Genomic DNA, 11,246 nt, shown 5'->3' with positions numbered 1-11,246 from the left:
GATTTCTGCTACATGTGAAAATTAACCTTTCCACCATCTTCCCACTGTTTCGGTACATTATCACTTGGGAATCATTGTATCTCCGGGTGCAGCCTGGGCAGAGAGAGGCACAGATTTAAACAGGAAACTCTCCACCCATATTTGCATGTTCCCCTCCTTGAAGGGACGCCAACTCCTTTCCTTAAGGCTGTTCATTTCGTGCTTCAGGGCTCAGAGAAGAGTCATATCATCCCTGCCGCTGTGTCTGTGCAGTGCCCAGCCCCAGGCCGGCGGGGTATAAAGGGAGAAAAAGCAGCTGCCGAGAATGAGCCCAATTCTCCGGTTGTGAAGTTAGTGCCCGAGTGTTATCAAATGATCCAGTCGTGGGGAAGGGGTCCCCGCCCATAGGAACGTTGGGTCAGTGACTGGGGAGGGGTCGGGTCATAGGGTTGCATTGGGCTGGGACACCCGCTGGAGAATTACGTTTCTTTGGGATGGCCCAGAGTGCAGTGTGTCTGGGAGTCTTTCTCTAGGTGAGGCTGCAGGCAGCTCTGAAGGGAGACAATTATTAGAGCTGGAGATTCATATTGGTGATTACATTCCCTTCCCTGTTCCCATTCCCACTCATACCGCACTGCCCATTTGTACCTAGATTGCAATCCCATTGTGGGTAGGTAGAGTCTTTGTGTTCTGTCTTTGTACAGTGCCTAGCACTCGGGGGCCTTATTCTGTGACAGGAGGCTTTAGGCGCTAGGACCACAACCACCCTCAACTCCAACACCACCACCAGTACTATGTCAGTTCTCACTCACATTCATACACCTATAGCCATTCACTCACTCATCTTTCCATTCCCATCTCCAGTCTGACTCACATTCTCTTTAATCTCCCCTTGCTCATTCTCACACACGCCGATGTTCCCATTAACACTCATATTCCTGTTTCCGTTCCCATTTCTAGTTATACTCATGTCCAGTCAACCCCCCATTCCTTTCCTCTTTCCTACTCACTGTCCCATTCCTGCTCACACTGAAATTCCTGTTCCCATCCCTACTCAGATTCCCAGTCCCATTGCTGGGGTATGAGCCTGGGCATTTGGCCCTGAAGTAATTCTAAGTACTAACAGAATCATGGCACAGTGTTTGAATATGCCCATAATAGTGCTACCAATATGTGCAAAGGTCACACCCAGAAAGCAAAATGGCCTATTAGATAGGATATAACTTTGATAATATTTTTCCTTCAAGGTCCAAGAGACACACACAAGGCTTTCATTTCAAGGCCAAAAGACCGAAAACAGCAAGACACTTGATCACAGCCTTGGATAGGCCAAGAGACTATTTACGCTTGATCTTAGCTCATAGAGAGCCGAGAAGCAAACCAGAACAGCACAAGGGTGGGGTTTTTTAGGGGAGAGAGAGGAAGTTGAGGAGTCAAAAATGTGTTGAGGCAGGGGAAGTGGAGCTAGGAGGAGTCTTTATGAACATATTACTATCTGTGATGAAACATCTACATTCTTATATGGCCTCCTGCGAAATTATCCATGGGAAACAAAGTGAATTAAAACACTAATTTGGTTCTTTACTCTTCTTTGTACCTAATGGGCTCATAGTAACTTGCAGAGGTGGAGCACCACCAGTAGGTACATTCTCGTGCAGTTGCAGAGAAAGGTTTTTGGCTGAGATCAAGCTGGTTTACTTTCCTTGTGATGCCAGCACATATGCCAGGTTTTTGCAGAATTGGGAATAGAGCCTGTGATAAATGAAAGGGGGTGGGGGGAGCACCCTTTCATGGACACCCAGCCAGCCAGTAGCTGTAAAATCCCTCTCAGTAGCTGTTCTCTAATTGTGCTACCTTTAAAGGGTAAAAAAAGTCTCACTGCTATGCATAAGTAAAAGGAAGAGCCAATGGGAAGGAGAGAACTTTTAAAAAATTGAAACAAGACTCCCCTTTTGTCTGCCTGTTGTTGTTCTTCAGGGGAGGCAGACAGGGAGCAGTTATGCCATGAGAAGCTTGGGCCAGGTATGAACAATCATCAGTATCATACCTAGAAACTACCAATCTAAAACCCCAGATATGTAAGTAGATCAGGAAATGTCTAGAAAGGCACAATTAGGTTTATCCCTTTTATTTCTTTATGGCTTGTGGCTTCCTCTGTGCTGAAGCTGGGGCTTTTGCCTTGCTTGTAACCTTTAAGCTGGACCTCAAGAAAGCTATTTTTGATGTTTAATCTTTGTAGTTTTTTTTAATCTAGCAAAAGCCTGAATTCCCAGATACATTTTCTTCTTTTTTTATTAATAAAATTTACCTTTTTAAAGAACAAAATTGGATCTTTGTGTCCTAAGATATTTGTGCACCTGTTGTTTAATTAACTGGTGGCAACAGCTGATTTCCTTTCTTTTCTTTCTCAGCTAGGGGTGAGGGGGATGGCTTGAGGGTACCCACAGGAAGGAATTCCCAAGTCCACCTTCCCGGGTTCTATAAAGTGTTTTGCACTTGGGTGGTGGCAGCATCTACCCACCCAAGGTCAGAGAAAAGCTGTGACCTTGGGAGTTTAATACAAGACTGGAGTGGGCAGAGTTAATTTTTAGGGTTCTTGCAGCCCCCACCTTCTGCACTGGAAGTGCCAGAGTGGACAATCAGCCTTGGCAGAGCCCATGTGTCCTAAGACCAGCCCAATGAACTAGTCACTGCACTGCCAAAAAATAAATGACAGTACTAATGGAGCATCTCAGTGGGACTGTGCTGCTTCCCTGGAGCAGGATGGCTTGTCCCTAAGGAGGGAAGGGCCTGGGACCAGCCAACCCTGATTACACAGGAGCCAAACCTGGGCGAGATGAGGTGATTGCCCTACAAAGAGCAGCAGGGGCTGCAGTGAAGGGGGAATGCTCGGTGCTCATCCGGCAGAAAGTCCTGAGGGGTAGGACAGAGACTGCAGGGCTGTGGTGCGGGCTGCTAAATCAGGAAAGACTCCAGGCAGGAAGGCCTCAGAGAAACAAGATTATCCTTTGTTCTGTGTGGCCTTTTGGATGGACTTTGGTTCAGGATTTTGATTATTATTTGGAGTTTATATTATAGTAGTAAACTGAGACCAAAAGGAGGGGTATTTTGAATCCAAAATCCCTGGGTGAAATTTTATCTGCTCAATCCTGGGGAAATTGAGGCAGGCTGCCTGCAGTGTGGCCCTTGGCCACTAGAAATCTCATGCAGTCGTTGGTTTTTTTACCCTCTAAGAAAATAACATACTCTAAAATAATGTGAGTTTATTTTTTCTTCAGAATGGCTGGGGTTTTTAAAGCAACCTCAAGGATTCAGATGACAAAATCCCATTGGAACTTCCTTTGAAAATCCCAAGCTATAGTCACTTCCTCACCTAACAACCCCAGAGCTCCCTCTGCTCTTAGTGATGAATTGGCACCAGGGACAATTGTAGAATTTGGCCCAAATGCTATAGTCGTGGACCTGAGAGCCAGGGCTTTGTGGCATTGTTTCTGGGCAGGTTCCCCACTCTGCCGCCACTGAATCGCTGGCTTTAAATCCACGTGTGTGTCCCTTTGTGTCTACGCACTTAAAAGTGTAACATTTTATTTTATTCAAAAAATTGAATCCAGGCAGGGAAGGGAATAATATTATGAAGTATTGTCTGGTGTTTTGAGTATTAGGTGGAATTTATTTTATATTAATCAACCCAGCCCCCAAAGGAAAGGTAGTTTAACTTAAAAAAAAAAAGAAAATAAAAGCTGTGTCCTGGTGCTCATAGAGCTTGAGAAATTTCAGGGCCGAGACACTAACTGTTCTTTAGTTTACTGAAACATTAAATGTTTCTGCTTCATGTCACTCAAGGGGAAAACATCTGCTGCCTAGTTGAGTTCTGTTCCCAGATGTGAACGTTGTATTCAGGGTCCGCTCTAGGCACCAGCACAGCAAGCACCTGCTTGGGGCAGCCCATTTGCAGGGGCGGCATGGGAGCTGAGAACCAACAGGGGGCTCTGGGAGCTGTAGTTCCTTGGTTAGCTTCCTGCCTATCGAGCCAGCCCTGGAGCAGGGAAAGAACTACATTTCCCAGCATTCCCTTGGCCACTACCAACTAGAAAGGAAGGCAGGGAAACTCATGCGGCAGCTGCTGTGAGTGGAGAGTTGCACTGTGGATGACAGGAGACCATATTGTAACATTCAAAAAATGGGACACTGCCACCATCCACTCCCTCCGACTGCCCACCACGACCCCAACCCCTCCCTCCCTGATCACCGCCTCCAGGGACCCCTGCCCCTAACTGCCCCTTGGGACCCCACCTCCTATCTAAGCCTCCCTTCTCCTTGTCCCCAACTTCCCCCTCCTGAGACCCCCCCCAACTTCCCCCAAGGACCCCACCCCGTACCTGTCCCCTGACAAACCCCTGGGACTCCCGTGCCTATCCAACCGTTGCTAGTCCCCGACTGCCCCCCCCGAACCTCTGACCTATCTAACCCCCCTTCTCCCTGCCCCTGACTGCCTGCTCAAATCTCTGCCCCATCCAACTCCCCCTGCTTCCTGTCTCTTGACTGCCCCCCAATAACCCCCTACCCCTTCAAACCCCCAGCCCCCTTACCGTGCCACTCAGACCAGCATGTCTGGCTCCGCGCAGCTCCAGACACGCTGCTGCATACATGATTCCGTGCTCCCCCACGGAGCCCACAGCCCCCCACACACACAGCACCTGCCTTCCAGATTTGAACACCTCAAAATTCAGGAGTGCTCAAGCTTAGTTTGGGCAGCTGTTATTTCATTTCTCCCAGATCAAATATACTGATCCACTGTAACTTGCTGTAAAAAAACTAGGATAAAATTGAGCAAGAAATGCTTCCCAGTGGTTATTAGGACTAGAATTGCTATTTGCAACAGCCATTCTTTGTTTGTTTAGAAGGAAGACAGTGATACTGCATTGTCAAATTCCCCATAGAAAGAAAGAGTGGAACAAAAGAATAATAAAGGCATCTCAACTTTTCCTCATTTATGGAGAACAGTCTTATAATATGCATCCAGAGATCCTCCAATCACACCAGCTGAAAATTGTTCCACTTCACTGCAGTTCTGTAACCATGTGGGAACCAATCCTGTCTGTGTTCTGTGCACATCCAAAATTCCTGCTGAATGACCCAGCCTGGGAGCAAGTTACCAGTGACCCAGGGCTGCAGCGGAAGTAGGGTGCAGGTGGATGGGGGGAGAGCTCACGGCTGGGGCGGCAGGAGGTGTGGAGGGGGCACTGTGGGGGGAATGGGGGTGCCCAGGGCTGGGGTGACAGAGGATGTGCGAGGGGGAGAGCCCAGGGCTGGGGCAGCAGAGGGGTGAGTGTGGGAGCCCAGGGCTGGGACAGGGGGCAGCCAAATTTTTTTTTGCTTCGGGTGGCAAAAAACCTAGAGCTGGTCCTGATTGTATTGCCTTGCAAACTGTGAGTGGCCCAGACCAGCGAACTCCAATGTCAGGTTATTAGAGTGTTAGGTATTTGTCCTAGTTCCAAGGGTGGCTTTTTTTTAGGGGAGAGGGAGGAAGTTGAGGGGTCAAGAATGTGACGCAATAATACAGGGCGGTGTCCTCCATTCTAAGGCTGCTCATTTGCAAAAGCACCGACTGTTGGCGGTGTCTCTGGAGATGATGAAAGGCCCTTTCATGGAATTAGAGTAGTAGGTGCTACCCTGGACAGCCGCTCTGGCCAGCCACTCCTGTCCCTTCCTTGCAGCCTGGCGAATCCAATACATAGGATAACTGCTCATGGTGAACCTGGAGGCTTTGCAGGAGAGGCGAAGAGCGTCTCCGGGCTTTTTCACATCCCCTCCGGACTCCACTAGCTGGACCTGCGACCGGGCACCTAGGAGTAAAGACATGTTAAAAACGTATTGGCATTACAATTAATAATTCAATATTCTGCAGGGCACCCAGCGGATAACATACCTTCCAGAGCTGCTACAATGAAATCTTAACGTAGCCAAAGCCTCATTTTCCCTGGTGCTGGAGGGGAAAGTTCTCAGGGGACTGGCTGGTAACTGCAGAGACCCAGGGGCTGCGGATTGTGTCTCCGGGGGCAGCCTGGGCAGAGAGAGGCACAGATTTAAACAGGAAACTGTGTGTCTATGCAGCGCCGGCCACGGGGTGCTGGGGTCCCCCTGACACTTTCGGACCCCTGGGAGGACAGAACAGAAACTGAGGGTCTGGCTATTGTGGGGTGATGTGCGGAGAGGGGACTCAGCTCTGGAGCCCTGTCCCATGCGAAGAGGAGCCATGAGACGTCCATTCAGAGGGATCAGTTCTGGGAGGAGTCGTGTCCCAGCCGCTGGAGAGGGAAGATTTCCCATCCCACTGGGAGGGTTTTGGGACGGAAATTCCTTTTCCTTCCTTCCAAGCATTGACCAGCTACATTGAAATTATCCGTGACACTTAGAATACGATCTTGTATTAGCTCCCCTGGTTTTTGTATGTGGGTAAAAGGGTAAATAACTAGTTTCCTCTTCACTTTTTCAAGTAACCATTCATTAGTGTACAGACCTCTGTCACATCTCCCCTAAATCGACTCTTTTCTAGATAGATAGATAGATAGATAGCGGGGGTGGATGGGGATGGATAGATAGATAGGGTGGATGGGGATAGACAGATAGATTAGATAGCGAGGATGGATGGGGATGGATAGATAAAGTGGATGGGGATAGATAGATTAGATAGCAGGGGTGGATGGGGATGGATAGATAGATAGGGTGGATGGGGATAGATAGGTAGATAGATAGCGGGGGTGGATGGGGATAGATAGATAGGGTGGATGGGGATAGATAGATAGGTAGATAGATTAGATAGCGGGGGTGGATAGGGATAGATAGATAGATAGATAGATAGATAGATAGATGCCTCCATCAATGGTAACATTCTTCAGAGGCATTTGGCACACAGCTTTATGTGGTTCATCACTGTTTATATTTCCTGCCATGGTAGCGTCAGACCAATGACTCCTGCCAGTAATAACGGAATATAGAACATTAAACGATTTTATACAGTCCCCGGGGAGTTCAATCAAATTTTAACTATTTCATCTTCTCCGTTCTGTAAAATAAAAACGAACAGAAATTGGTGCCTTTGACTGAACTTTGACTATTGGGGTTAATTCCTGTCTTTTCTTAGCTTTGGCCATTTTAAAAGCCAAACACAGTGAGAATCCACTATTGATTTGGGTGATGGGCTTTATGACTATGGTCTAGACTGTCACACAGTGATTCCGGGCTGTGTCCTCGGGTCTCCAGCTGCTCGTTTGTAAATCCAGCTGGTCCCTGGGATTGTCTCGGGAGAAAATGAATCGCCCTTTCGCTGAATCGGTGTAGTGTGAACTCTTTCCTGAGTGCTCCACCCTGTACACCCGCTCCAGACACTGCCCAGGAGCCTGAGGGACCCAGCACTGAAGACTGAAGAGGACACTGAAATCTGAAGTTGAACCCGGAGACTTTACAAGCGAGGCGGAGTCAAAGTGCACCTGCGGGTCCTATGTGCAAACGAGCGATTTGTGTCGGTACCTAATAGAAAAATGATGTTTTCCAACCTCCAATGCCCCTTTCAGTCTTGTCCCTCAGGCTGTGCTGCGCTGTTTGCTCATTGCTTCCCCCTGGTGGTGGATGTGAGAAGGCGACTCTGCAGCCCCCCCCCCCCACTTTCTCTGACTGACCCCCGGTTTTGTATTATTATTAAAACCAGAACATGAATATTTTGGAGGAGTTGTTCATTTATGTATTTAACCAGGGATTTTTTTTTCTCCTAGGAAAATGCTCCTTGTGCCAGAAAACCCACCATAGGTGGAAAATAATTCAACTAACCAGACAAAGAAGCAGAAACCAAAGCAAAGACACAAAGAAACTTGGGGGGGGGGGGGGGTCTAGTGCGAAAAGCTGAGTGATCCCAACCCTTCTGCTGGAATTTGTCACTGACAGGGCGACACTGAGCGGAATCCCAGCACGGTGAAGCGAAGAGGGGCCTAGACGGAACCGGAATAACCAGGTTGAGGCTCTATGGCCTGTATTATGCAGGAGCTCAGACTAGTTTCTCCCACTGCTCCGTTCTGGCCTTTATATCTATGGATCTGTGACTCCTAGGCAGGTTGGGTGTGGGCTCAGAATTTGTCCCCTGGAGAGGAAAGAAAGAGGCAGGGACCCAACTAAGAATGTTCTGTGCTTTGTGGGAACTTGTATAAATTCCTTCACCTTGTGTAAAAGCAAAGAAGGGGGATAATAATAACAATAAAAGGGTTTGCTGCTGCTCGCCCCTTTCCCAGAACTGATCTCATTGTCACTTACAGGCCTTGGGCGCCCCCAACCCCAAACTGCTTCTCTGATTACTGCAGGGGGAGGTTTTTGTCAGAGCTCAGCCCGGCTTCCCCTCACTGTGTCTTTTGCGCAGTAATAGCAGGCGGTGTCCTCGGGCTTCAGGCCGGTCAGCTGCAGATACAGCTCACTCTTGGGATTATCCCTGGAGATGGTGAATCGGCCTTTCACTGAATCAGGGTAATATGTACTACTCCCACCGGAGTTTATAGCAGCCACCCATTCAAGTCCCTTCCCGGGAGCCTGTCGGACCCAGCTCATCCAGTAGCTGCTGAAGGTGAAACCGGAGGCTTTGCAGGAGAGGCGGAGAGAGTCTCCGGGCTTTTTCACATCCCCTCCGGACTCCACCAGCTGCACCTGGGACCGGACACCTGGGAATAAAGACAGGCCATTAATATCGGTATAAAAACAGCGGTAACACAATATTCTTCTAACTCTGCCAGTTATTCAGAAGAGGAAAATACCTTCCGAAGCTGCTACAGCGAAAATCACAAGGAGCAAAAATCCCATTTCCCTGGTGCTGGAGGGGAAAGTTCTCAGGGACTGGCTGGTCACTGCACAGACCCAGGGGCTGCGGATTGTGTCTCCGGGTGCAACCTGCGCAGAGAGAGGCACAGATTTAAACAGGAAAGTGTCTCCCTCATTTGCATGTCCCCGCTTTATAAGAGACACACACTCCTGCTGCCAGTGATCTGAGTGACTCACCCTAGGGCTCCGGGTGCAGGAGTCAGACTGTCCCGTCCTGTGTCTGTTCAGCGCCGGACACAGGGCGCTGGGATTCTCCTGACACTTTCGGACCCCTGGGAGGAATGACCAGCTCCCTGCAGTGACTGTGTTTCCTCACCCAGGAACTTAGGGGCTATTTATTGTAAAGTGATATGGCGAGGGGAGACTCCGCTCTGGAGCCCCGTCCCATGCGCAAAGGGGCCATGTAACGTCCGGTCAGAGGGGCCCGTGTCTGGCGAGGCTTCAGGCAGCACCGAAGGGAGATTGATATTCACAATTGATATTCATATTCGTGTCCACACTTCTGTTCCCATTCAGACTCCACTTCCCATTCATACGGGGATTCGGTAAAATAAGACGGAGCACAAATCAGTGCCTTTGTGTTGTCTATTGCGGTTAATCGCTGTTTCCACCACCCCCCCCTTAAATTCAGCCATTTTAAGAGCCAAACACGATGTTAACCTGCTGTCGGTTTGGTGACGGGCTTTGTCACCCCGGTCTAGTCTCTCACACGGTGATACCGGGCGGTGTGTTCCGCTTTCTTGCTGCTCCTCTGTAAATACAGAGGGTTGCCGGGATTGTCTCGGGAGACAAGGAATCGCATTTTCGCTGAATCGGTGTAATGGGAACAATTTCGTGTGTACTGCGCCCTGGAGACCCACGGCAGACGCTTCCCAGGAGCCCGATGGACCCAGCGCTGAAGTGGAACCTGGAGACTTTCGAAGAGGCGAAGTCAAAGGGCACCTGCAAGTTCCATGTACAAACGAGCTGAAAAAAAATTATGTTTTCCAACCCCCAAAGCCCCTCTTCAGTCTCCTCCCCAAGGCTGTGCTGTTTTCTCATTGCTCGCCCTGGTGGGGAATGGAGAAGGGGACTCTGCGCCCACCCTTCTCTCACTGACTCCCCCCTTTGTACTATAATTTAAAGCAGAAAATAAATATTGTGGGGTTATTTCTTCTGTTAATCCAAGATTTTTTTGCTCCTAGGAAAATGCCCCTTGTGCCAGGGGCTCATATAACTTGCCGCCTCTGTGGCTAGACGGGGGAGTGTGATGCCTTTCTGTTCTCACCTGTGTGCTAGGAAAAGAAGAAACGGTGAGAATAGACATTTCAGTGGCAGCGGTTGACGCTCAGAGGAATTCCAGGGGAGGGAAGTAACCCCATTGCGAAACTATTTATAGCCTGGGAGACCTCCTCGGGGCTGCTCCCATCCCCTGTCCCTGGCAGTCGGGAGCCGGCAGCGCCCTCAGGGGCGGACACGTTCCATGTTACTGCAGGGGAAGGTTTGTGTCTGGCTCAGACTCGCTTCCCCTCAGTGTGTCTCTCGCACAGTGATACACGGCGGTGTCCTCCGCTCTCAGGCCGGTCATGTGCAGGGAGAAGCTGGTGCTGTCCCTGGAGGCTGTGAATCGGCCCTGGATGGAGGAGCCGTAGTGCTTGTTCTTCTCTCCAGCCCCTTTCCCGGCTCCTGTCTGACCCAGTCCGTCCAGGTGCTGCTCAGAGTGAACCCGCTGGTGGCACATTGCAGCGTGTGGGACTCTCCCGGCTTCTTCAGCGCTGGCCCCGACTGGGTCAGAGCCACCTGGGATCGGGTCCCTGGGGGAGAAGGGGAAGGGGGCAGACTGCAAATAAAGCTCAATCATCGTAGGAAACCGGCCATCAGGCCCGGGTTCAACAGAAAATAACGAGGGAACAGGGGGAGACCCAGCCACGCTGGGCACTTTGTACATCAGTAGGGGTGAGCCGACAGAAGTGTCACACACCAACCACATCGATAGCAGCAGCAACAATACCCGCTACCCGACCCCTCCTGGGAATTAATAGGGGATAAATTACCCTCCAAAGCCTACAAAGAAAACCAAATTAAGCCAAAGTGTCATTTTCCACGTTGTTGAGGGGAAAGTTTTCAGATTATTGGCAGGTAACTGCACAGACCCAGGGGGCTGCAGACTCTGTCTCCGGCTGCAGGCTGGGCAGAGAGTGGGACAGATTTAAACAGGAACCTGTCACTCCTATTTGCATATCCTGCTCCTTGTAAGAGAGACGAGCTTCCTAAGAGCCCCGTCTGAAAATCCAGGTTTGGACATTCTGGAAGGCAGAGGCAGACGTCGGTGGTCGTACACCATTCCCCAGGCCAGTCCCTTGCAGTCGAAGCAGAACCCAGCTTCTCCGCCCGAAGAGCAGAGCGCAGCTGCGCCTTCTTCCCTGCGC

General features: G+C 49.8%; 1 gene segment (V, D, J or C); it reads right to left on the bottom strand.

Annotated features, from left to right (window-relative positions):
* Positions 1-8,343: 8,343 nt before the first annotated feature.
* LOC127031710 (Ig heavy chain V region 914-like) lies at positions 8,344-8,883 on the bottom strand. The segment is given in 2 exon segments: positions 8,344-8,681; positions 8,775-8,883. Coding segments are annotated over 2 exon segments (384 nt in total).
* Positions 8,884-11,246: the final 2,363 nt, after the last annotated feature.

The sequence above is a fragment of the Gopherus flavomarginatus genome, chromosome 11 (genome assembly GCF_025201925.1).
Source record: "Gopherus flavomarginatus isolate rGopFla2 chromosome 11, rGopFla2.mat.asm, whole genome shotgun sequence".
In the NCBI taxonomy this organism is placed as follows: Eukaryota; Metazoa; Chordata; order Testudines; family Testudinidae; genus Gopherus; species Gopherus flavomarginatus.
This window is presented reverse-complemented; position numbering and strand designations above follow the sequence as displayed.